This window comes from Serinus canaria, chromosome 9, assembly GCF_022539315.1.
Source record: "Serinus canaria isolate serCan28SL12 chromosome 9, serCan2020, whole genome shotgun sequence".
NCBI lineage: Eukaryota > Metazoa > Chordata > Aves > Passeriformes > Fringillidae > Serinus > Serinus canaria.
In genome coordinates this window covers 9,540,256-9,565,161 of record NC_066323.1, presented here as the reverse complement: position 1 = coordinate 9,565,161, position 24,906 = coordinate 9,540,256, and the positions used below count along the sequence as shown (strand labels likewise).

General features: G+C 50.3%; 2 protein-coding genes and 1 long non-coding RNA gene across 6 annotated transcripts in view; 2 read left to right on the top strand and 1 right to left on the bottom strand.

Annotated features, from left to right (window-relative positions):
- LOC127059923 (uncharacterized) overlaps positions 1 to 7,998 on the top strand; it is a 14,533-nt gene extending 6,535 nt beyond the window's left edge. Inside the window, exons 2-3 of the mRNA XM_050978125.1 lie at positions 1,640 to 1,939; positions 7,520 to 7,998. Of these exons, the coding sequence (XP_050834082.1) occupies positions 1,640 to 1,939; positions 7,520 to 7,998 (779 nt within the window). The remainder of the gene's footprint in view (positions 1 to 1,639; positions 1,940 to 7,519) is intronic.
- Positions 5,715 to 23,558, top strand: TFRC (transferrin receptor). Of its 4 annotated transcripts, none has more exons than XM_009089127.4 (19): positions 5,715 to 5,850; positions 9,063 to 9,133; positions 11,131 to 11,344; positions 11,935 to 12,154; positions 12,343 to 12,486; positions 13,249 to 13,342; positions 13,721 to 13,843; positions 15,041 to 15,136; positions 15,280 to 15,419; positions 15,809 to 15,978; positions 16,288 to 16,407; positions 17,007 to 17,092; positions 17,206 to 17,269; positions 17,608 to 17,675; positions 18,032 to 18,099; positions 18,481 to 18,562; positions 19,178 to 19,402; positions 19,857 to 19,997; positions 20,264 to 23,558. In XM_009089127.4, the coding sequence occupies exons 2-19, from the start codon at positions 9,101 to 9,103 to the stop codon at positions 20,504 to 20,506; spliced, it is 2,331 nt and encodes a 776-aa protein (XP_009087375.1). In that variant the 5' UTR covers positions 5,715 to 5,850; positions 9,063 to 9,100; the 3' UTR covers positions 20,507 to 23,558. The 4 variants fall into 4 exon arrangements, with proteins under 4 accessions (XP_009087375.1, XP_050834155.1, XP_030082935.1 ...); XM_050978198.1 differs by lacking the exon at positions 5,715 to 5,850 and adding an exon at positions 7,530 to 7,653; XM_030227075.2 differs by lacking the exon at positions 5,715 to 5,850 and adding an exon at positions 7,979 to 8,062.
- LOC127059936 (uncharacterized) lies at positions 23,228 to 24,906 on the bottom strand. Its single transcript, XR_007778294.1, has 2 exons — positions 24,535 to 24,906; positions 23,228 to 24,430 (listed from the first exon to the last, which is right to left on the bottom strand). It is a non-coding gene; the product is annotated as an uncharacterized LOC127059936 (long non-coding RNA).

Sequence of the window (24,906 nt, the reverse complement as noted above, 5' to 3'; positions counted from 1 at the left end):
GGGGTGTACATGTGCATGTACATGTGTGTGTGCCCCAACTTGTGTTGTGATGTACATGTGTGGGACATGTGGGTTTGTCCACCTGGCTGGCATCCACACCTGTGAGCACAGCACCCTGTGGGGTGCAGGAAGCTGAGGCAGAGGTGGTGGGGGCCCAGCACCACCACTTCCTGCTGACAGCCAAGCAGTACTCAGCCCTGGACAAGCCTCTCTTCTGGGTGTCACTTCTTCCCCAAGTCCCTGCTGTGGGATAAAGCACAGGGACAAGGCCTTTCAGCCCCAGTCTCCAAAGATGAGGAAGAGAAGGGAGGGCTGGAGCAGCACTAGGAGAGGTGCACATCACCCTGGGCCCCTTTGCCATTTTTGCATCACTGAGTAATAAATAAAACCTCCAAATTCACATCTACCATGAAAGCCACCAGGACATGCAATGGCAAAGAAAGGTGCTTTCTCCAGAGAAGGGTAATGACAGTGAGCAAACTTCACAATGGCATGAGGCTGAGGAGGAAGCCTGCACTGGCACAGGGGGCTCAGCAGCCTCCAGAGCAGTTCTCATGGACATACTGAGCCAAGCAGAGCTAAAGGAGAGGCTGGTGTTAGAAATGGTCCCTGCTGACCATGCCTTTACAGACCACAGATGACTAAAAGTCAGGAGCTAAAACCAAACACAGCCCACTATTCACTGGAGGAGTGGGGAAGAGAGCAAGGGAAGTTGTTTCCATTAGTTTGACCTGAGAGTTTTTCTAGCTGCAGGAAAGATTTTGACTCTCAGGCCACATCAAGACAAAAATACAAACTGATTTTTTTCCCCCTAGGGCAAAAACAGCTCTTCCCACTGAGCAAGAGCAGCCCTGCCCTGTGTGCATCCCAAAGGATGCCTGCCAAGACAGAGGGGGACAGGAAAAGTTTTTTCTCCTCATAGCCTACCATGGACATTTGCCCTTGAAGGGGACCTGGGGGGACAATGCCTGCCAGGGACAGGAGGCTGTTGCACGGCAGACCAGCAGGCGTGGGAAGGTCAGCAATTTGGCTGAGGCACAGGCTGCTTATTCCAAGAGCTGGGAGGTCACAGTCCTTCTCCAAGCACACACCTCCCGGAGGATTTGCCCTTGAGGCACTGACCTGGTTCTCCTGTCCCAGGGAAAACAATTCCAGACTCACATTTATATAGACCATGTCTGTTGCCTGCCTGTGCCTGGCAGTGAGAGCTGGCTGCAAACAACAGCCCCTGGGTTTCAGATCAGCCCCTGGGACCCCACAACAGCACAAGAGAAAGGCATGAGTCCCCCAGAGTCGTGTCAAGCACCTGAGTGAGGAAAGCATCCCATCCCTGGCTGCCAGAGACAAATTAAGGTACCCTGGTTAGAACACCACATCTCATTCTCTGCTCCATAAATAAACCTACAAGGCACATGGCATCCCCTGGGTCCCCATGGCACAAAGCTGCACACAGCAGCCGGGGGCAGGTGTCACAGCTGCCACCAAATGCAGAGAGGAGCCAATTAGCAGGTAGTGAGAAAGCTCCTACTCTCCCTGTCCAGCCCCATTGTGCTAATCCCACCCCAATTAAAGTCTCCTCTTTGCTTTCAGATATTGCTATGAAAGATTAATCCACCCTAAAACAAAGTATTTCCAGCAGGTCAACAAGACAAAGCCAACTCTCAGTTTGCAAAAGGCTCTGGCACCTGCCTGGGAGCATTTAATTACCCTGACAATGGCATCAAGAGAAGAAGGGCCATGAGACCCCTTCAATCACAAATCCACAGAGGAGGCTTTGCCTGCTGCTCCCACATGCCTGGGGCCAGCACCTGCAGGCTTCAGCCTCTTCCCAAGAGCAGAGCCATCATCCAGCCCTCTTGGGGACACCTTTTCTCCCTCGGAGCCTGCAATGCTGCACACAGTACTGGCTTTTTTATGTCGTGCTTTTCCTTTGTCCTTTGCACCGCTCTTACACCAATAAATGCACATTATAAAAAAACAAAGCAGTGGATAGTTCTAATCTCTAAGTCAACATGTGCCCTTATCACAGAGGGTGGTTCCCACTGAGCAGGCTCACGCTGTCTTTTATCCAAAAGCAGCAACGTGTGCACACGCTGCAGAGCAAATCGGAGGCAAAACTCTCCCGGGCTTTCCAGGCCCTTTGGAAGCACAGGAGTGAGCAGCCAGGGATTCTTGCAGGACCAGGTCCTGCTAGAGAGGTACAGCAGGTATTGCAGGACCCCGCCGGGCAGGCACATGTCCAGCATACCAAACAAATCACTCCCACCATATCTTCATGTCCTTTCATGGCTCTGTCCAAGGCATTGCAGAGAGCTGTTCCAAGGCTGTTAAGTAACAGTAACTTTCCTGCTGGCCTTCTTGAGCAAAACACCACATTGTATGTCTGGTTCTCTAAGATTCCAACCACCAAGTCTGGAAGGGAGAAACCCCAACAAGCCCTCAGCTGTAGCAAATGCTGATTATTCAAGAGAAGTGCTTACAAAATTGCACGTGAAGCACTTTGGAAAAGTGACCTGCCTGGAGGTGCACTGAAAAAGGAGAAAGAGGGGCTGTGCACTACACTCCAGACACAGCACTCCAGATTAGCAAGAGCCAGAATAAAGCGGACCAAGAGAATTCATGACCAGCCCAGGTTTTTGAGGAAGAGACCCACATGGCTGTGTCCCAGCTCCTGTGTTCTCTCCCCGCTGATTTCTTTTCCCTTTCCACTTCCCCTCACTCAGACCCTTGGCCGCTTGTGCCGGGGCCAGTCCATGGGTAGCCATCAAACAACACGGGCCTTTTTCGGCAGTGCAGGGTGAGAGGGACCTTTGATGTGCCCCAGGGCGGCCACGCTGCGTCCCCCTGCTTTTCAAAGGCCGGTCCTTGGCTATTGTGTTCACATCCTGAGCTTGTTTTTACACTTGCTGGAGGGCCCAGCCCCGCAGCCCCCCTGCCACAGCCGCAGCCGCCCTGACCCAGGGCAGATAAAAGCAGGGCCTCACGGGGCAGGGCTGCTATCAGAGCAGGGACACAAGGCACCGCCGAGGTGCAGCTGCCAAGACAGGCAGAGCTCTGCCAGGCCGACCCTACAGGGGCAAAGGCTCCAGGTCAACAACAGCCCCACAGAGCTGCACCGGCCCTGGCTGCAGCCGGAGCACTCGGGCTCTTGGCAGCGGTGGTATCAGCGCCCTGCAGCCAAGGGGTGTCCTGGCACTGCTGCTCTCCCCCTCAGCTGCCCTTGGGGAGGGCCAGCAGCTTGCCAGCAGGGGTAACTGCCAGGCAGCAAGCAACACTAAAGCTGCTAAAGCTCTTTGATCATCGTTCATCTCTCCGTGCCCTCTGGGCGGGCACAGAGCGGGGATAACAGTCCGCCCTCCTCCCTGTCAGTTAGGTGGGGTGGTGCAAGGAGCACAGAGGGTTCCCCACAACTTGGTGGTTAAAATCCCAGTGAAACCCAGTCTTTGCAAGCAAGGAAGCCCCGCTAAGAGCCAGACTGTTTTAGTCCCACTGGGGCAGTGTACAAGCATAAGCCTCTCTGCTGGGCCTCCATACCAGCCCCTGGCAAGCAGAGCAGCAGTAATGAGCATCACTGCACCCACATCCCTCCTTGTGTGACAGGAGAGATGGGGAGATGAGACTCCACATTACAGGAAAGAAAAAAAAAAAATCCCAGAGGATTTTGAGGGGGTGTTCCATGGGAAATCCCAGGTCAGCATCTTTATAGGAGCAAGAGCCCTATAGGAGCAAGAGCTGACTGTGCTCAGCCCCACAGCTCTCCTCCAGGTGCTTGGTGCTCTGTCTCCTCTCCAGGCCAGCTGTGGAAAATGTGGAGAGCCAGGCCAGCCCCAGGTGCTTCCCCAGGAAGGATGCAAAGACGAGTGTTCTTTTGAAGGGACAACAATGCTGTGGCCGGCTGTAGCTTTACCCACTGCACTTTCATTCTCCCAAGTGCCTTTTCCCTCACCTCCTCCACAGCCTCTTTGCTACAGGATAAGAGACAGCAGATCCTCTCCCACATGCCAGGGCCTGTCACAGTCCCTCTCCTTCCTCAGCCAGCATGGCAGCACATGTCAGGGCTGTGGCCAAGGAACAACAGCTCCCAAGTATGGCTGTGGGTGCCTGGATGGCTGGAAGAGAGCAGGATGGAATGACATTCTCCAAGACAGTATGATGGCTTTTCTTTAGAGGATCATACCCAACTACTTTACCCACTTTTTGCCACGTAATTGAGAAATGCAGCAGCAAAAGCCAAAATATGTGGTCTTCTGGAGAATGGGGATACTCGTGGTGTTGTGAAATTCTTGGCTATTGCACTCGGCTTGGGGAGACAGGAGCAGAAAGGGCAGGCTCTCCTGGGAGCCCTTCCTGCCAGACCTAACATGGAAGGTTAGGGTAGTAGAGGGGTTACAGTATGATTCTGATACTGAAAAAATTTGATTTCTCAGCTTCCTGGGACGTTTAATAGCTGACTGCACCCATGAGGTGACATGGGAGCACACACAGTGTATCCCTTAAACCCAGCAAGGCTGGAGGTGGCACTGCCACTCCTGCTCTGAGTGGGATCAGAGGAAGCAGTTGCATTCAGGGCAGAAGATCAAAGTCTTTCTTTTGTCTCCAGATGCCTGTTACCTCTCTGGCTCTGCACCTGGGGTGCCTGGAGTGCCACACAGCCCCTGTTCCATGGAGTGCACAGCCAATGGGAGCCCTATAACCACCTCCCACCCCACAGACCACTGCATGTCCCACAGCCCTTGGCCTCAGCCCAACAGCAGATCCAATCCAGCACCACACTCCAGCACTTGGTTCTCGGCTTTTCCATCCCTTCCAGACTGAAGAGCCATGTTAATTGCAGTATTTCTTGCCATGGAAGGGCTCAAGTCACCTCACAACATTGTTTGTGATAAGCTGCTGGAAAAACAGCTTTTCACAGAATATTCTGAGTTGGAAGGGACCAACAAGGATCACCAAATCCTGCTGCAAAACTGAAGTGAAACCATATTTTTGATCACATGTTCTCAGCATCCCAGAGGAAGGACACTGACACATCATGAGATATTGCACAAAAGCATGTGGAGTCATTTGAGTCGAGTCAGAGGACTCACAAACCCCCTAGTTTGTGAGTTCAGAGGACACATGGACATCTCCTGAAATGGCCAAATAGTTTGGCTTGCCAAACCACAATGAGGAGGAACACCCTGATGCTGGGAAGATAGATCAGAAGTCAGCAATAAACAATCCTACATCCTCTTTCCTCTTCATCTATTTCCCAGTTTTTGCTCTCTGTTCCTCGCAAAGATTTTTTAGTTGTTCTGGGCAGCCTGAGCTTCTGAGCTGAGTATTGCCAGCAGTACAGGTATGTCTGTCTGAACAGCAGGTGTCCCTCAGAGAGGTGGCACCAGCCACCAAGCGCCGACACCCAGCCAACTTGCAAGGTGAAGGGTGCTCCACTGCTCAGGGGTACACAACACTGCTTTTGAAGAACCCTCATTTTAAGGTATTTTACCACCAAAACCAGCTGAGGTGCAAAAATGTCTGAGTTTCTAGAATGTCAGCTTTCTCTCTCTTTTTCCTGCACTTGTAGAAATGGGGAACCGACTGCCGAGCACACGCATGTTGTGATTGGGAACGGAAAACACCTGCAGCAAGCGTCTGCAAGGGCGGCTTGGGGCGGGCACCTCCCCTGCCGTGGCCGGAAGGGAGGCACGGCGGGCCGGGGCCGCGGGGCGGAATAAATCCCATTGCCGCCTCCCTCCTGCATTGCGACACTGCTCCGGGGAGCGCCCGGAACCTGAGCGCCCTGCAGGTGTCCCTCCTTTGGCGGGAGCTCGGTGTGGAATCGCTGCCCTGCGCCTGGCACGGTGTGCACAGGTAAAGGAAGCTGAGGGCTTGGTGGGGGGAGCCCAGGAGGAGCATTAAAAAAAAAACCAAAAAAAAAAACCAAAACAGGCCAGAGCTGCGGCTGCTTTCCCCGGGTTACACTTTCCTGAGCAGCAGGCTGCATCCAGGCGGTTGTGGTGAGAAATGAGCGGAGCATCCAGCCTGCAGGCCTGATCTAAACTCTTTCTGAACCCTCTTAAACCTTGGGCTTCCACCGAGGCACCAGCCAGCGCCGTGTACCACGGGTCAGTCACATGGCAAGTGACAATGGTTTTCTCTCCCATGACTGGCATCATCACAGCTGGTGAGGGATGAATCTAGAGAAGAGAGAGCCCGGGCACTGGAGCCCCGCTCAGACCTCCTCTGGTAAACAACGAGAGACACTTTACAGACCTGTCTCCAGTCCTCCACGCCGAATTTCAGGTCTAGTTAATCCCCCTTTTATCAGCACAGGAATGTATTGCTTTTCACCAAACATAATCCTCTTTGCAAATCATGTGTTCCTGCCAAACTAAAAACTTTCTGCTCCCATCCTTCTTTCTTGGGAGAGGATTTGAGGCAATAATCCAGGCCTACTGATTTATTTTTCTAATGAGCAAGGGACAGATGAGCACCGTACTGCAGAACATGCGCACACACGAACCTCCAAGCGTTCTGTAGCTGTGAGACGCTTTTGAGGGATGCACTGAGCTGAAGGACTGAGGCTGGAAGCAGAGACATCTCTTTGTGGGCCACAGCCTGTGTCCTGATGCAGGCTGTCCATACTTGTGTTTAGGGGCTGGAAGTCATAATACCTGCCACGCTTCCTGTTGCACAAATGAAATAGCAATCTGTGCAGCCCAACACAAAGGAAAGGCACCCTGGGTGTCTCTACCCATTCAGATCTTAAAAGACAGCCCTGAGCCCATGAGACTTGCTGGGACCTGAGGGTGCTGAGAGCCTCCCAAGCCAGAGCAAGTCCTGTGTCTTGTTTGCACCCCCCAGGGAGGAAAATATTTTTCCTGCCCTCATCCCTCAAAATGCTGAGAGCGTGAGAATGCTAAATCTGTGACCTACTCCTTCTTCTACAAGTATGCCTTCCCACAAAGTTATTAACCTCATCTCCCTGGCCCACATCTAGCCTTCCTGTGGGGAAACTGGGACTTGGTGTGCAGCTAGTGAAACACATGCCACTTGGTAAGTGGCTCCTTCGCTGTACCAAAAGCACTTACAGGCAATTTATAAAGCAAGCAGCTTCATTCTTTATAAATGAAGTAGGTCGTAGCGAGGAGGGGACCAGTCTCTTCCACTATGCCTACAGTGAGACGATTAGAGGAAATGGCCTTTAGCTGAGATGGTTGATTCAAATTAGGTATTAGAAAATTGTTTTTCACCGTTTCAGGCACTGGAATAGGTTTCTAGAGAGGTGATGGAGTCATGTCCTCTGGAGTGCTTAAAAGGTGCCAGGTCACACGGTTTAGTGGTTACAGTGGTGATGCTGGGTTCATGGTTGGACTGGATGATCTTGGAGCTCTCCTCTGTGATTCTGTGCTTCCTTACGTTCCCTCTGCGCAGCAAGGCCAGGCAGGGCACACAGCAGCCCGAGCCCTTGGGTGGGCTGTGCGGGCCGCAGGACTCGCGGCAGCATGAGCAGCCGCAGGGGCGGCGGGAACGTGCTCAGGGCAGGATAGAGGCGGGGCCCTCCTGCCCGAGAGGGGCGTTCCGCGCTCTGGGCCGCGCCTGGGCCAATCCCGGCACGTTAACACCACTACGGGCGCCGCAGAGGAGCCCGGCGCGGCGCTGGAGCTGCTGCGGGTGAGCCGGCGCGGGGCCGCGGCACGGCGGGAGCGGAAGGCCGGGGAGCGGGGCGGGAGGCGAGCACGGACGGACAGACGGAGGGAGGCGGCGCGGGAGCCGCGGCGGCGGCGCGGGGGCCCTGCTGGCGGCCGGGGCCGCGCCGCATGCGGCAGTGCCCGCGACCTTGACGGGCCCCGCTCGGCAGGCACGGGGCAGACGTGCCCGCCGCCGGCCGCCTATCGCCCGCCGCTTATCGGGCAGCCCGCAGCTGGGCCCTGCTGGCGACACCGGAGCCGCCCAGCCCCGCGGGGTGGCTGCTCAAACGCGCTCGCTTTTCTCTCTTTTTCTTCTCTTTGCCGCTGAAAGATCGGGGCCTGGCTGGAGGGGCTCGGAGAGGCATCGCGCAGCCGGCCAGCATCCCTGCCAGGTGCAGGCCCTTTGTGCTTCCCTGCCTCTTCCCTCTTAGCAGACCCTCCACATGCTCAGTCCACTCATGCCCTGGTGGGAGCCTGGGGCCTCAGGTTGTCGCTTGGGGAAGGCTTCTCAAATCTGTCGCGGTTTCACCTCCACGTGTTCTTGCCCTAAATAAAAGGTGAAATAAGCAATGGCCGCTTTATTTGATTTCCAAATAAAACCTTGCAGAGCTCCCGGGTGTAGAGCTAATAAACGTGCACCTGAAGACCAGAGCACCTATTAGCAGCGGCGCTTGAGGGCATACTCAGGTTGCTTGCTCCCAGCCTCAACACCTGTCTGGTCACTCGCTAAATTGCAAACGTTTTTCAGGAAGAAATTGAGAAGTAAATCAGTTTCACTTTACCTTTCAGATATGTTTGCAGAGAACTTAGAATTTTAAAAGTTGCTGAAATTATTTTGGAAAGATGCTCTTAGCGATTTTCAGAGACTTTGCAAGACAGAAATTGCCTTCACAAAGTTGTAGAGAACATAGGTGTCTAGGAGGGATGTTCGTATTAAAGTGTTTTGTTGGGGTTGGAGTTTGTGCTGCTTTGCCTTATGGCCTTATGTGACTTCTCTCTTCCAGTTGGACTCATCCTGTCATTGAGACGGAGCCCAGGAACCCTAGATATCTAGAGTCCATGGTGGCACTTGAGTAGATGCCTCTTGCCAGCACTCCCTAAATAGAGATGTCCCCACCATTAATAAGACCCCTGGCTGAACTTAGCCATTGGAGACTTTATGCCTCGTTTGTATACCTGTCAGTATGCCCAAAGTTCAACAGAGAGTTGATTTGAAGCTTATCATTACCAGGGGAACTTCTAGGTTGCATTCAAGGTTCATGCAGGTTCACTAATGTAGTGACTTAGGTGGAAGTATGTGCAGAAAATCCATGGGCAGCAATGCACTAGTGGCAGTAACTGACCTCAGGTTGCAGGAGAACAGCCTAACCTTTTTGTATTCTGAACTTCTAGGGCTTTGGTGAAGTTGGTTTTCATTTGTCCAGAAGGCAATGGATCATGCCAGAGCAGCAATCTCTAACTTGGTAAGACATGGTACCCCAATGATGTTTGTCTCTTGGTGGGCTGATGATACTGCAGCAGAAAGGTTCAACACCATCTGTATATGAGATTATATGTATATACATATAAATGTAATAATATGTAATAATAATAATATGCATAATATTATTTTTATATTTTCCATATAGTTCATTGTCTGAATATACATGAGTTGGAGAATTTAGTATAGCTAAACTGTACAACAGGTGGCTGTGTTGATGAAACTGTATGAAAGATATTTTAATGAGTAGGGAGCTATGTTTATTTTTAAAAATATCACTACTTATCAGTATTGGAGAAGATGATGAATCCAAAGCAGCGTTAGGTACTGCTGTATGGGTGGTGAGCCAGATGTCACTGCAAGTAGCTGGCCATGATAAGGAAGTGGCTCAAGCAGTTCATGCTGGTGGGTTTATCACTAGCTGCTATCATGTTTTGGGTCTCAGGGCTGTTAAGAAAGGGGGGGCGGGCCTTGAATAAAGTTGCAGAAGGAAGTGCTGCTGAGGAAGCCGTTCAAATGCCTACTGGGACAATCAACATGTGTTCTATTGTTACTTGGGGGGTGGGAATTCAACCACAAGTCCAGCTTTTGAAAGCAACCTGTGCTTGAAACAAATGTGCAGGAACTTGTTCAGCCAAGCCTGCTGGTCCTAGAGAGCTTGGATTGTGAAATGACCCAAGGCTACAACTGAGAGTGTGGTGGTTTGGTCTCCGAACAAGAATGGGTGATATGTAGGGTTGGGGCATGTCCTCTGTGTGAGGACATGCCTCAGGTGTGAGGGAAGCCAAGCTGTGGAGCAGCTGAGCAGGGAGAGTGTTAGGACAGACTGCAGTGTTGCCCTTTACAAAATATGAGCAGGCAGCCGCTTCATTGTGGTTAGTGTGGGTCGGAGTGGAGCTGCAGGTCTGAAATGACATTGGTTTCTTTTGCCCAAGCAAGCAGATATCTGGTGTCTTCACTTCCAGCTCTGACAAATAGTTTAAGAGTGAGCTGAGAACTGTGGATGAGCTGCTGAGGTTGTAACAGGGTGCTTGTTACCAGGTGCTTCTCCACTACAAAGGAGAGTGCTGCTCCCAAAGCTATTCCTTTGGCCTTTTTGCCAGTCTCACTCTACTCCCCAGCAGAACCACAGCTGCAGGCAATTTCAGCATCTCTAATGGAAGCAGAGTGGTTCTGCCAGTGCCTGGCTATGCCTGGAATTGAGTTAATCTGAGCAGCTGCCTTGTGCATGGGCTGCTGTTCTGTGGGAGGCTGGGCTGTGCTTTGCACCTGTTTAGAACAGTGGGCTCCAGACTAAAAGCTCTACTTGGGCACTGGTAAAAACCTGTCAAACAGTGCCAGTTGTTGGTGGGTGCAAGAGGTGTAGCCTCAGCTTTCATCTTAGCTAGCATAATGCCCAAGGGTCATCTCTCTTCAGCCTAGCTGCTTTGTAATACTACCATGTGTGTAATAGTGTAATTTAAGGGTAGCCATAGGGCAGTTTAATACAAAATTATCCAGGTGCTGGATGAGAGTATTTACATCAAAGTGGATGTGGCTCAAAGGCCCACGAACAGTTGCTTTCTGTTTCCTCTGTGTTCATCAAAGTGTATATGGTACACAGTCAAGTCTCATCTGTGCTCTGCTGATTAAAACCAGGAGTTTCTGCTTGAATCAGCCTCAGCCATGGGGTCACGTGGGAAATGCTGGTGCCATTGCCTGCCTCATATCTGTAAGACTCCAGGCTAGACTGATCAGTGCGACTCCAAACTTGTGCAGGGTAAATGGAATCTGAATAGACTCTAGAGACCCTGGGTGGGTCTGAGTCTTAACTGTGTTTAAAGCATCCATCTTGAATTAATGACAGCCCAAATGCTCGCTGCAGTGGAGCAGCTGCAGGTGGACCAGCAGTGTTTGGGTTGGAGCACAGGTGCAGCTGTCTGCAAGGACTGCAGGCTGGTGTAGCCAACTCTTCCATCTCCTGACTGCCTTTCCACACAGTTTAGTGGCGAGCCAACATCGTACACGCGCTTCAGCATTGCCCGGCAAACGGATGGAGACAACAGCCACGTGGAGATGAACCTGGCTGCTGATGAGGAGGAAGGAGGGGAAGTTGGGAGACCAGAGCACCTGCATGCCAGCATGCCTCCTCCACGGAGGAATGGCAAGAACCTCTGCTTCGTAATCATGGCAGCTGTCCTCCTCCTTTTGATTGGTAAGGAAGAGTGAGAGGCAACTGTATGAAGTGGACTTCAGCATTGAATGTAATCTGAATTTATTAAATTCCAATCTGTATTGTTTTTGGAGATAATTCAACAGCTAGGATCCAGGCCACAGCCTCTTGTCACTAAGTATGTCTAGATCAGACTTATGGTACAGCACTGGCACAAAGAATTGTTCAGTTTGATTGTGGAGAACTGTGACTTAGCTGTAGGGAAAAGTGGTCCATGTCAAAGTTTTGGTTTTCCCTTCATTAATTCCCAGCACTTCTGTAGAGATATGGGTCAACAGATGAGTAAAGCCTTTGGTACTTGTCTCTTAAGGTTTTAACAATGCCATTGGCCTGAAGTGAGCATTTTCCTTTCCAAGTGGTGGTGGAGGGACTCTGCCAAGTGCAAGATCAGATTTACAGTGCCCCTTAAAACATGCCAGCTCAGGCAAAATGTCAGGCTGCATATTTGTCTGTCGTTGGGTAAGCCAGCCCGTCAAAAAAGGTGAGAGCAGAGATGTATCTCAACTCTGAGGCTGTGTGGCGGGGTTCAGTCATCTTTCTGCAGCACAAAGAAATGCCTGTTCTGTCCGCAGGGTTTCTCATCGGCTACTTGAGTTATCGTGGACGCATGCAGAGGGTTAACAGGTGTCTGGATGGAAGTGGCAACTGCGAGATGACTCCTACTGCATCTTACTTCTCAGATGATGGAACAGAGGAAGAAGAGGTTCCTGGACCACGCATCTTATACTGGCCTGAATTAAGAAACATGTTGTCCTCTAAACTGTCAGCTGCACGTCTTGAGGCCAACCTGAGGTAATGGTTGCAGGAGGTTTATCTAGAGCTTTGAGAGAGGCACTTCCTGTGAGCAGAACTTGGGCTTATTTGGAGAACAAGGGTCTTGTGTAAGGTGGCATGTTTTAAACTCCGGCTTAAATGGCTTTGCAGGCTGCAGTGCAGCCTGGTGCTGTAGTCTAAGCTATATGTATATCTGTTACCTACAGACAGAGAGAAGGTAAAAATTCTTTTGAAGCTGGCAAGGTTGAGGATGAGAGCACTGCCAGCTACATTCATGACCAGTTCACCAGCTTCCGCTTGGATGACGTGTGGAACGATGAGCACTACGTTAGGCTGCAGGATAAAGGCAGGTACGTTAAAGAAGAGATTACACATCTCATCCATATAGCATGGATACCTGTACATGGATACATGTACATGGATACCTGTAGTCTTGAGCAAACGTGTAATTTCTGCTTAAAATGATGTGAAAACTGTGAACCGGTTAGCACTCTGCAAAGTCAACCTCAATCTAGCCAAGCAATAACTGGTCCTGCCTCTTTTCAGGCTTTCTAAATCCAGAGGGTCTGGAAGCAGCACTCTGGATGATTCCTGGGGAAGCTGTTTCCTCCAAGTATGCTTAGGAAGTGGAGAGAAAACAAAATTGAGTGAAAACTCAGCTGACAGGCAGATTGCCTGTGTCTAAAACTGGCGTAGGTGACTCTATCTTGTCACCCAGACAGGGCAGCACACCTGGCAGTGGCTCCTCCAGTAGCTCAGGAGGGTGTCAATGGGCATTGTGTTGTCTGACAGCTCACACCCTCGTGTCTTACTTCCCCTTTTTATCAACGGAGATGAGTTTGCTCAGCTTCTCTTAGGAGGTGACTGAGAGACTTGGAAGCAGATATTCTTTCTGCTACTAGTCTTAGAAAGCAGCCCTCATTAATGTCGGTGACCAACTCCAGAGATTTTTGCATGGAAGTGCTGGGATGAGTCTGCCTGTTTCAGGCTCCGTTGATTTGATCAGAATTGTTAGAGCACAGACTGAATTCAGTCAGAATACTAACTCAGAATACTGAGCTAATTAAATTTTTGTGTGAGAGAGTTTAACACTGTCTCTCTACATTTAACAGTAGCAGGAACCAGGTGTTCATTATAGAAGATGATCAAGAAGAGTTGGAGAGTACTGATGCATACGTGGCATACAGCAAGAGCGGCACAGTTACTGTAAGTGACTGCAGAAGAATCCTGCAAATGTGTCTGTACAGTTAAAAAATAAGTCCCTTTAAGATAGGGAGTGTATAAAGCCCTGCCCAGTTAAGAGAGCTGGGTAGGGTGGTCAGAGTGGGGAGAGAGGAGTGGGCCCACATAGTATTCTTACTGCAGCAAGATGCAGGAGTAACTTTAAACTTCCCTGCTGGAATCCAGACAGGTTCTCTTGGCAGAAGCGTTGCTCCAACAGGCGCCTTGCACTGGATCGGTTTACATTGCTGAGCTTCAGCTCCCTGCTGCTAACAGGAGTCACTGTTACAGTGACTCTGTAGGCTGTTTAGGTATCTTACTGACATAGAACTGCTGCATTCATAACCAGTGTTTTTATTGCAGGGCAAACCCATCTATGTGAACTATGGACGGAAAGAAGATTTTCAGAAGATACGAAATTTGGGTGTTTCAATGAATGGAGCTATAATCATCTTCAGAGCTGGAAAAATAACCCTTGCTGAGAAGGTAAGCAGTGTCTGCCCCAAAGCCTGGCTAGACTTGGCAGCAGGAAGCTAGGCTTCCTACACTTTGAGGTGCAGAGGTATGTCATTTTTAGGTCTGTAGAACTCATGTATGTAGGATTGTTCTGCAGGCCTGGTCTTGCTTGTTTGCACAAAAGCTCCACATGCAGGTCTGGACACTGAGACTGAGCAGAGTTTGTTACTGTTCTTGGTGCAATTCTTCTTGGCCTCGGGCAGTTTGCTGGAGCAACCAGACCTCTGGAGTGGGGACTGGGAGCCAGCCTGGGAACAGAGCTGCCTAATATCACTAGATACAGCCATAAGGCTGCCAGGAGCAGGACAGCCTTGCCTCCAGGACACCTCTTGCTGCTGTAGCCAGATATTTTCAAAGTTTGGCTGCAATGTGTCACTAGGGCCCTTGCTGACTGTTCCTTGGACCACGTAGCAGTGCTGGTATTGTGTCCAGCTGGTGGCCATGCGTGCTGCTGTAGTGTTCCCTCTGTAGAGAACAGAACCAAATAGCCAAGCAGGCTAAAGGATCCAGGTGTTTCTCTATGCAAGCCTGTTCCATATCTGACCCAGAGCTGCCCCTCAGATGGGTGCTCCTGGGGGGGCTGGGGTACAGGACCCTTTGCAGTTGGACTCAGCCTTGTCTGCAGGCATCTGAGACAGGCATAGCCAGAAAGTGCTTCTAAAAAATGTGGTCACTGGTTCTCCAATCCCATTCCCACTTTCCAAACTGGTGTCTAGCTGTGCAAGACTGTTTTTACCAGTGGCATGCCAGAGCTGGGTTGTAGGTGTGTTAAACAGGGACCTGGCCACCATTTTCCATGTGAAGATGAGCCTCCAGTGGCTGCTTGTCTTGAGACTAACCTCATCTTGGGAAAATGGATGGAGCGTAATCAAAATTAAATAATATTACATTTTAAGCTGCTCCAAGGAGCAAGTATGAGCTGAAAGAATCATAGAGTGAGACACTGTGGTGTGTCCTGACTGTTCAAAAGGATGTTAGACACAGTTTGCCTGGAGTAGGGCTGAGCTGCTAGGATTCAGCTGCCTTGTGTATCTGTCAGGTAGCTGTTAAAATCTGTTGTGGAGTTGGGCACTGAGAAGCACAACCTTCGCACCATTACTCCAGGTTCTTGCCTGGACTCCCTTGCTTGCAGTGCAGATGTACACTTAATGCTTCTCTTTGTTGCAGGTTGCAAATGCCAGAAAGGAAGGAGCAGTTGGTGTCCTGATGTACCCGGGCCCCTCAAATGACAGGAAGGCAGATTCCTATGTCCCCTTTGCACATGTGAGTATGTGACTGGCTTCTCTGTTTGTTCTTGAGAACCTCTCTGGCTGGGGGCTGCAGCCTGGGCAGGCCAGCAGTGCCCTTATGTAGAGGAAAGCTGTTGGACTCTGGTGAGACTTGAGAACTCCTCTTGCTTTTCACAGGCTCACCTTGGAACTGGAGACCCCTTCACCCCAGGCTTCCCTTCTTTCAACCACACCCAGTTCCCACCAGTGGAATCTTCTGGACTACCTCAAATTCCTGTTCAAACTATCTCTAGAGAAGCAGCAGCCAGACTGTTTGGGTAAGTGGTTCTGCTGTCATGCAGGCTGGAGTGCTGTGGCCTCTTGCCAGGAGTGAGGATGGTGTCAGGTGCTGTAAGATGCTGTGAGACAGAGCTCTCTGCTGCTCCCTGCTGTGTGTGACAGGGAGCATGTTCTGGAACTCGCTGGAGAAGAGTCTCTTGTGTCTATGTCTCATGTCTTAAAGATTGAACTTAATCTAGTGTTGGATTCCTCTTGGCCTCTGCATTGAGCCCCTCCCTGCATAATCAGTGGTACAGAACTGCAGACTCTGTCCGAGGCAGGCCCTGAACAAGGTTGCACGTGCAGTTGCCAGTGTGCATTTTTCACACAATAGCTAAATGAGGTCAGAGCTGGATAATGAGTTCAAAGGATCTTCTTTTTCTCTCAGAAAAATGGATGGAGACAAATGCCTTGAGGAGTGGACAGCTGATATCATGGGATGTAAGGTGACAGTGAGCAGCAGCAGCAAGATGACAGTGAAAATGACTGTGAACAACGTTATGGTGGATAGGAAGATTCTGAACATCTTTGGTGTTATCAAGGGATTTGAAGAACCAGGTAAGAGCAGCTGCATTGTGGCTCACTTTTGAGAGGAACCCTTCCTCTTCTGTGGTCATTGGAATGGGACAGCTGCTCCCAGACAGATGACAAATCTTTCTCAGCAGAATCAAGGCCTTCCCCTGAGGATCAGAGAGAAATCTGTACCATGCTGCCAGGGAAAGACTAATGAGAGCACTCAGTGTGCCAGATTCAGGGATCAGACTGCAGACTCTCTTCTTAGTACAGAAGCTGCCAGCTGCTCTTCTCATAAATGGTATTTGCAATCTGAAGGTTGCAGCTTGGGTCTTGATCTTGTCTCCTTTACAGACCGGTACATTGTGCTCGGAGCCCAGAGGGACTCCTGGGGGCCAGGAGCAGCTAAGGCTGGAGTTGGCACTGCCATCTTGTTGGAACTTGCCCGTGTGATCTCAGACATGGTGAAAAATGGTAAATATTTGTGAACAAAAGCATGAGGGTGGGTGGTGATGCAGGTCTAGCTCTCTGTGAGTTAACACTGGAGAGCCCAGTTGCAAAGCAGTCCTTTAGAAGGTGTGTTCCAAAGAGCTTCCTGAGAAGCTGTTTCTTGTTCAATGCAACTTGTCTGCAATGAGCATTCACTTCCAAGGGACTCCTGCCTGTATCTGGTATGACTCAATTACCAGCGTGTCCTTGGATAACACAGGATGCAAACATTAAACTTGAGCTGTCTGTTGGACAGCCAGGCCCAAAGTGGGAAAACTGAAGTGTCTGACCAGCTGGAGCAGAGGGGACTGCATGGCGGCAGTTAGTGTGAGCACACTTGTGTCCAGGGTTAATTTTGGGCCCAGGCAGCTAAGCAAAACAGAGTTGAAATGCAGACAGCATTGTTCTCCTGCGCAGTTCTGCAGCATGTGGGGGCAGGGTACAGTGTCCGTGCGACGTGCGCATTTCTCTGCAGCAGCGCTGTTTGAGGAGCAGGCAATTCATCATCCCAGGCCCGCAGTGCTAATCTGCATCTCCATGGGGAAAGGGCAGACCTCTGAGTCTCTCTCTCTCTCTCTTTACAGATGACTACAAACCACGGCGCAGCATTATCTTTGCTAGCTGGAGTGCAGGAGAGTACGGAGCTGTGGGTGCTACCGAGTGGTTGGAGGTATTGCTTATTTAATAGAGTTCTGCAGGATGGCTGTGCAGTTTTTCCTGTGGATTAAACATTCTGGTGTTGCACTGCTACTTCTCATTATTAAAATACTTGTTTTTTTCTAGGGGTACTCCACCACGCTGCATGCCAAAGCCTTCACTTACATCAACTTGGATACTGCAGTCCTGGGTAACCTGCTACTCTTTCAAGTACTTCTTGAAAGTGGGTGGGACTAGAATAGCTTGCATAGACATCCCTTAACCTCTAGGAACGGGGGCTGTGCCAAGAGGTGACTGGTGGGTGTTTGGCTGAAGACTGGCATGACTCCATTTATTCTCCTGCTGTCATTGAAGCTGGGAGGCTGGTACAGCATAAGCCATGAGGAGTCAACTCTGCTAAATCCCAGTAGATTGTCCTGTGTCTATTGAAGGTCCTTTGGCAACTGTAGCTGCAGATCAGGGGTGGGCAGCTCTAGCAGTAGTGGTTGATTGTGTCAGTTATATTAAATACCCTTTCATTTTTTGCAGGCTCCAAAGACATCAAGATTTCTGCTAGCCCATTGCTGTACTCAGTGCTGGAGACGACTATGAAGAGGGTGAGTTAAAGGGCATTGATCTGGTCAAAGTGACTGTGGTTTTAAGGGGGAACTGAAAGCAGAGAGCTGTGCTGGGTCACTTTGCCCACTTGACAAGAGAAAGACCCATTTAGGAGAAAAACCTGGGATTCTGAAGGGGCCCTGTCTGAAATCAACTGGGCTCTGGGAATTTCAGTTTACACATGCAGAATCTAAAATCAGCAAATGCCACAGTTCAGTGGCAGATGTGCCAGTGTGGAGAAAGGTCAGGGGAGCACGCCTGACTCTGGCATCTGCACAGCAGTGTAAGCTCCAGGATGGAGCTAGAAGCCCAAGCAGATGTCAGAACAAGTGCAGTGATTCTCATCTCTGTGCAGGTAAAGGACCCCACAAAGGATTCGGGATACCTGGATAGTAGAGTTGGCCTTGACTGGATAAAGAAAGTGTAAGTATTGTCATTCATCTCTTTCATTTGGAGAAAGCAGATCTCCATAAAGGAGCAAACAGTATGATTCTGATGGAGTGCCATACTGCTGTCTGGGGTGGGCTCTACCTTCTGATGTGTGGTTAGGCAAGTGTTAATAGTACAGCACTAACCTTGCTGCCCCAAGCTGGCTGAGGCAGCCCAGACACCTACCTGCAGGACAGGAACAGCCTTGTACCAAGTCCGGTGGCTGGGAATGGACAAATAGGACAATGGATTTGGTTGGGACTCCTTCAGTCTTGTCTGGAGTTCTTTTGTTTCAGAGCTTCAATTGTAGAGCTTGTAGCTTTTCTCCTGGGGTGCCCAAACTAGTTGGTAACTGCTCAGTCTTATTTTCTGCAGCGTTCCCCTTGATCTGGATAATGCAGCATTCCCTTTTCTGGCCTACTCAGGAATCCCAGTGGTTTCCTTTGGTTTCTACGATGTAAGTAATGTGTGCTTGCCTGGTGTGCTCATTCCCTGTAGAGGATATCTGATCTCCAGGGTGGCAGGGCAAAAGGTGCTGTCCATGCTCAATGTCCTTGCAAGAGCCTCTGGGAGGAGATGCAGCCTCTGACCTGATGGCTGTGGCAGCACTTGCTGTCAAGACTGCTCCTGGGACAAGGCTGGCCTACAGCCTCTGTTCCAAAGTACTGAATACTTGTAGGTTTTTGGGGAGAGGGGTCACTTGCTTTTCTGGTGGCTCAGATGTCAATGAATCAGAAGCTAAAAGCAATATAAAGATGTCAATCTGTTGCTGCATCAGTGAAAGGCTGTTCTACAGCCTGCTGGTCAGCAAGCAGAGGGCATTGTGGAAGTGATATCATTGCCCTGAGCAAGTACTAAGCAGAACATCTTGCTGGTCACTGGAAGCTGTCAGGGATGAGATACAAGAGCTCCATTCCCTTCCCAGTGCTTTGGAGTTTTGCCGTTGAGTCTTTGCTCCTTAGCAGCACAAGGAGATGGGATGGGGTGGAGGTAACAATTACCTTTGGTGGGGATGAAAAAAGTCTAACTGGAAAAGCATTCTTGGCTAACTTCAATCCCTTCTTTCTTGCAGGAAGGTGACGAGTATGCCTTTTTGGGCACTACTGAGGACACTTTGGCTAACCTGAAAAGGAAGACAGCCAACTTGTATTCTCTCATGCGTACTGCTGCAGAAGTTGCTGGACAAATAGCTCTCAGGATGACCCATGACCATGAGCTCTTCCTGGACTTGGATAGATACAGTGATGAATTGCTATCATTCCAGGAGAAGCTTTGGCACTTCAATGGCAATGTGAAGGTCAGAAGGACTCTGAGTTCACTAAATCCCTGATGATTATGGGGCCCATGTGCTAATAAGGCACTGTGCCAGTGGATACAGCAGGATGGACACCTTTCCCCTCTAGACATAAAAGGGTAGTGAAGTGTGGCCAGAATATATGCTCCTTATGCAGGCAGAGTAGCTGTGGCAGACAGATTTAGCTGATCTGGATGTCATGAGCTCTTGAGGAAATGGATGTGAACAGTTTCTTCTCTGCTTATCATTCACAGCATAGTGCAGCTTTCAGTCTCATTTGTGCCTCTGCTGAAAATCTGCAAGAAACTGTGGGTAGGGAGTGACCTCAGAAGAGCCTGCCAGGAACTTGTTCTGCTACTTGGCTAAACAGCCAAGAAAAAAAAAGCCCAACACTTTCTTTTGGTAAGAGAGCAGCAAAAGAAGAAAATCAGGTTTGCTAACAGCTCCTCCCTTGCAGGAACTGGGGCTGACCTTGAACTGGCTGTATTTTGCCCGTGGAGACTTCCAGCGAGCTGCAGATGCACTGAGAAGAGACATCGAAAACAGTGACAGGGAAAACAGGATTGTCCGCAGAGCCCTGAATGACAGGATGATGAAGGTGGGTATCTTCAACTGGTTTTTCTTCCTTCACAAAGGAAGAGAGTGCTGGCTGGGATGGGCCTTTCCCTGAGGGGCCATGGGCACCGTGCAGACTGGTGTCTCTTCCACTTGCTTAGTGGTAACATGATGGCTTGCTCATGAGAGAGGGTCTGGCCCTTGCAGAGCTGCTGTGGCAAAGGGCTCAGTGGGGATCAGAGGTGGGCAGATCAGGAAGGAAAAACTTGGGAGGTGAGAGTATAACCCTCTATTTGCACCTCTACTCAGGTGGAATACGACTTCCTCTCTCCATACCTCTCACCAAAAGATGCTCCCTTCCGCCACATCTTCTTCGGCAGAGGCAGCCACACCCTGAAGAGTCTGCTGGAGAACCTGGAGCAGCTGGCAGCCAACAAGACCAGTGTGGATGTGAATGAGCTGAAAGAGCAGCTGGCCCTGGCAACCTGGACCATTAAAGGAGCTGCCAATGCTTTAGTGGGTGATATCTGGAATACAGACAACGAAATCTAAGACACGGCAATCAGCTGGATTACCTCATCTAAGGTACAGGAGAGCTGTGTGCTCTCACAGGGAGCACAGCTTCCTTCCTGGCCCTGGTCCCAGCAGAGGGCCTTGCTGTGTAGATCTAGTTCCACCTATAGCAACACACACAAACTCCCTGTACCTCAGATTAGGCATTGGCATGATTTTTAAATGGCAGCTTCTTGCAGATTTCCAGTACCTTATATATATCAGAAAACCTAACCAAACCCCCTGAAACCTAAATGAAACCCACTCCCTAACATGGCATTACTTTCCTGTAGATATTTTGGCAACAAAATGTTTTTGACCAAAGTTAAGCATAAAATTTAAACCTCACCCTGAGAAATTCACAGGAGGCAGTTTTAAAGCAGTAGTAAGATTACCATGAAGTCTCCTCTGACCAGGCTCCCACCTAACCTTAGTCCAAACTAGGCATGTACAGCTGCTCCAGTGTACTTAAAAACTAAGAGCTCAGGTGTTTCCTGAACTGGTACCTTGAGTGGGGAGGTACCTCATCTATTCAGGCTTTTAATTGTCGGCCACCTAAACCTAGTGACAAAACAGGGAATGGATTCCTCTCAACATTTGTAACAAGGGTCCCTTCTCTGGCAGGGAGCTGCAGTTCAAAAATTAAACAATGTAGTAATAGCCCGCAAGTGCTGGATTACCAGCAAACTCTGAAGTGCCTGCCTGCCTGTACTCAACAGCAGGGTCCCAGTGACATCTTGTAGGCTTGCTTCTGCCAAGGCAGGTATCAATACCCAGGGAAAATGACCCAAAGATTATCCAATGTCCCCTTGATATCCTCGGCTGGCACCTCAGCAAGTCCTGCAGCAGAAATGTCTTTAGACTGGCACTTCAGACCTTGCTGCTTCAGGGGCCTTGTGTGAAATCGAGTCTCTTGCTGGCCAAACTCTCTTTGACTGATGTCATTTTGCAGGTTGGCTCTTGTTTGGCACTGAGATATTTATTTCTTTATTTATTTATCAGTGACAGTGTTCACTATAAATGGTGTGTTTTTTTTATAGAAGATAATTATCGGAAGCAGTGCCTTCCATAATTATGACAGTTATACTGTCGTTTTTGAATAAAGCAGCATCTGCTATTACAATCAAACATGATACTGGAACTTTGCATTTAAAGTAATCAAAACAAGACCCTCAAAAAGTTTCGGAAAACTAGCAGTTAAGCTTTCTGTGGTGAAAACACCCCTCTGAAAGAAACTTGAAGGTGCAAACCTGGTAGTGAGTCTCCAGGTTGTGCACTCCAAAGTAATCCTTGAAATGCTGAAAACCTGGGTGGAAATTCCAATACTAGAAATTTGTCTTCCTTATGGGGTCTGTGCCCCTCTGTGGGCTTCAGACTTCTTCCTGCTCCCATTTCTGGATGCTGTGTGCTCTCACAGGGAGCACAGCTTCCTTCCTGGCCCCGGTCCCAGCAGAGGGCCTTGCTGTGTAGCCCAGTTCCACCTGTGGCAACATACAGAAATTCCCTGTACATCAGATTAGGCGTTGGCACAATTTTTAAAGGCAGCTTCCTGCAAACTTCCAGTACCTTATGTATCATGAAACCTAACTGACATTATCGGGGGCAGTGTCTCCCATAATGTGTAAAGAACAAGGTAGTTTTTGCCTACCACAGTGTTATATCGGAGGCAGTGACCTCCATATGTTGCACTATGGGTGTACGTAATTATCGGGGACAGTGTTTCCCATAATTGTTCTATGCTTATCACGCAATGTCATCTGCGAAGCTTGATGGTTAGTATCTAACATGGATTAATTTCCTGCAGTCCTATTATTTCACTCTCCTGTGGTGATGCAGATACAATCTTCAGTCTGTTGTGTACATCCTTAGACACTTCCTTCTCCATAGGCTGAACTGTTTCAAATAGCTGTGCTGTCTTGAATTGGCTTCCTGCCTTCAGTCACAAGAGTGGTGCTTGAGTGTTTAGTGGAAACTAGGCAAGTTAGACTGTGTGCTCTCTGGTGTTGTAAACTTCCTTCAAATTAGTTACAAAGACCTGAGGAATTAAAGGTGAATGTAGGGCTTGGGGCTGACAGCTGTCTGGAGGGCACTGGTCACTGCTCTGGATGGGTACATGTAGTATTTAGAGAGGCTGGCCTGCTGTGGCACTGGGAGGGTGCTGGTGTGTGTGCATGGGCTGCTCACTCTCCAGTTCTGGCTGGAAATTCCAGTCTTGCCCCCTTGGGTGTTGAATGGAGGGAGGAAAATCAGTGTCAGCTTTCTAATGGTGCCGCTCTGCTGTGTCACCTGAAGCTGAGCACTGCTGATGTGTGGCACCTGCTAAACCGTGCTGCCTGTTCCCAGGGGCTGTTGCCTGTACTTTGCAGTTTGATTTGGCATTTAAACCTAACCCGCGGCTTAGTTTAACCTAAACTCTGCAGTTTAATCTGGCATTTAAACCTAACCTGAGTGAGTGACCTGAGCCCCAGCAGTAGTCCTTGGGAACTGGACGCTGTTCAGCTGGAGCTCTGCAAGGAAAGGGCAGGGACTGGCCCTCAGCCTAGTTACTGAGCTCAGTGCTCACCAGCTTGGAGGGCCGGATTTTCATCGGTCTCTAGAAACCTGATGCCCAGGCTTGTGCAACTTGTTGTTCTTCCTTAACTTCTCTTAATTCTCTAACTTCCTACAGCCCTGTCTGTGTTAATGTTTTCTCTGACATTCTAGTTTCTAGTGACATTTCTCTGGATGGCATCTAAAAGCTGCTGTCTGGGAGTCCTCACTGTGGTGTTTGCATGCATCTTGATGTCAGATTTAATCTTGTGCTTTATAGCCAGCAGAGAGAGACAAAAGACAAAGCTTGTCTCCTGGCTAGGCAGCACAGCTGTGACTACTGGGATGTTGGGATGCCTTGCTCACTGCTGGCATCTGACTGCTGTGGGGTGCTAAACTGTTTCTGGATTTACCTGCTGTTTGCTTGAATAAAGTATTTTTGAAGCTTGAACACTCAGTTTCTCTTGTGGGGTTCTGGATTACCTGCTGTCTGCTTTAATAAAGATGTTGAAGCTTGAACACACCCCTTCTCTTGTGACTTCTTGCAAAGCCATGATGCTGTTGTGGCATTGTGGCCATGGGTGAGCTTGGGCAGCTGGAGGAAGGCTGTTCTGTTCCATCAGGGCTGCTCTATAGCAGCTCCAGTATCAGTTGATGTGCAGTAGCAAATCTGAACTTCACAGTGCTACTCAGCTGAGTCCTGCCTTATCACAAACAACTGCAATAAGGACTCTGGTAATGAGGTGGAGGAGCACAACTGGAGGAGGCCCCAGACCTCCCCCTCATTTCGTGTCCTACTTTTGCTTCCCCATCACAGTATTGACTCTGAAAAGCCTGTGATGTATGGATGAATGATGGGAGAAGGATGAAGTGTCAGGTTTCCCTTGGCCATGGCCTTGGAGGTCTCTGCTGTTGAGAAGGTGGCTGGAGGAGCCTGTGGGTGGCTGTGTCCCAGGAAGCCAGCACTTGTTCATGCCTTGTTCCTGCCCCTCATCCTGGAGGTCCCGTGGGCCAGGGTAGATATGCAAGTGTGGATACTGCTTAGAGCCTAGGGCAGCTCTGGGAGGGCAGGACCTGCTTCCTCAGCCCCAGAGGCCTGCTCGGGTGAGACTGCATGGGTTTGGGGCTCTGCATTTAAATAACTTCAATTTCTCTCTGCTCTTCTCCCCTGTCCCTCATGCCGGTCTCATCTTCTGCTTTACAAACACCACATCTCTAGAAGTCGCACTATTTGGGTGTGCGGTAGCTTCTCCAGGATCCCAGCTCGCGCTTTATGGGCTGTCCCGGCATAGCTCTGGTCCCTCCTCTTCCCCCGGGGATGATTTACTTGTTGGAGGGACGTCGTTTCCCGCAGCTCCTGCCTGCGCCTGGCAGAGCTCTCTCCCTGCGGTAACTCTGCAAAGTGTCCGGAGAGGCCGGGCTGGGGCTGCGGAAGGCCTGCTGCGGCCGGGAAGCGCCAGCCCCGCCAGGACAGAGGGAACGGCCCCCTTCCAACTCACCTGGGAGCAGAGATTTTGGCAGTGCAGGGCAGTCCGCGTCCCCGGTGCAGTGGATCGGTCCCGGGGCCTGGCACTGCTCCGCGGTGAGTCTGTCCGTGCGTCCATCCCCGTGCTCATCCAAACATCTGTCCGTCTGTCCGTCCTCACCCCCGCCGTTACGTAAAGCGGCGGGGCGGCGCCTTTAAGAGCGGGGCCGGGGGCGGGTCGGGGGCCGTCCGGGCTCCCGGCGGCGGCGGCAGGAGGAGGCGGGGGGGCAGGAGGGGAGGAAGGGGTGGCGGAGCCGGAGCTCCAGGGGCGCGGCGCGGGGGGGCTTCCCCAGCGTGCGGGGCCGGGGTGGGGCCCGCACCGCGTGCACCATCCGGGGGCAGGGGG

What these genes read in the sequence shown, in the direction of transcription:
- TFRC (XM_009089127.4), top strand. Translation starts at nt 9,101, where the DNA reads ATGGATCATGCCAGAGCAGCAATCTCTAACTTG. An exon ending in CCTATGTCCCCTTTGCACAT is followed by an intron (nt 15,137 to 15,279) that starts GTGAGTATGTGA and finishes TGCTTTTCACAG; the next exon opens with GCTCACCTTGGAACTGGAGA. An exon ending in TGAATGACAGGATGATGAAG is followed by an intron (nt 19,998 to 20,263) that starts GTGGGTATCTTC and finishes ACCTCTACTCAG; the next exon opens with GTGGAATACGACTTCCTCTC.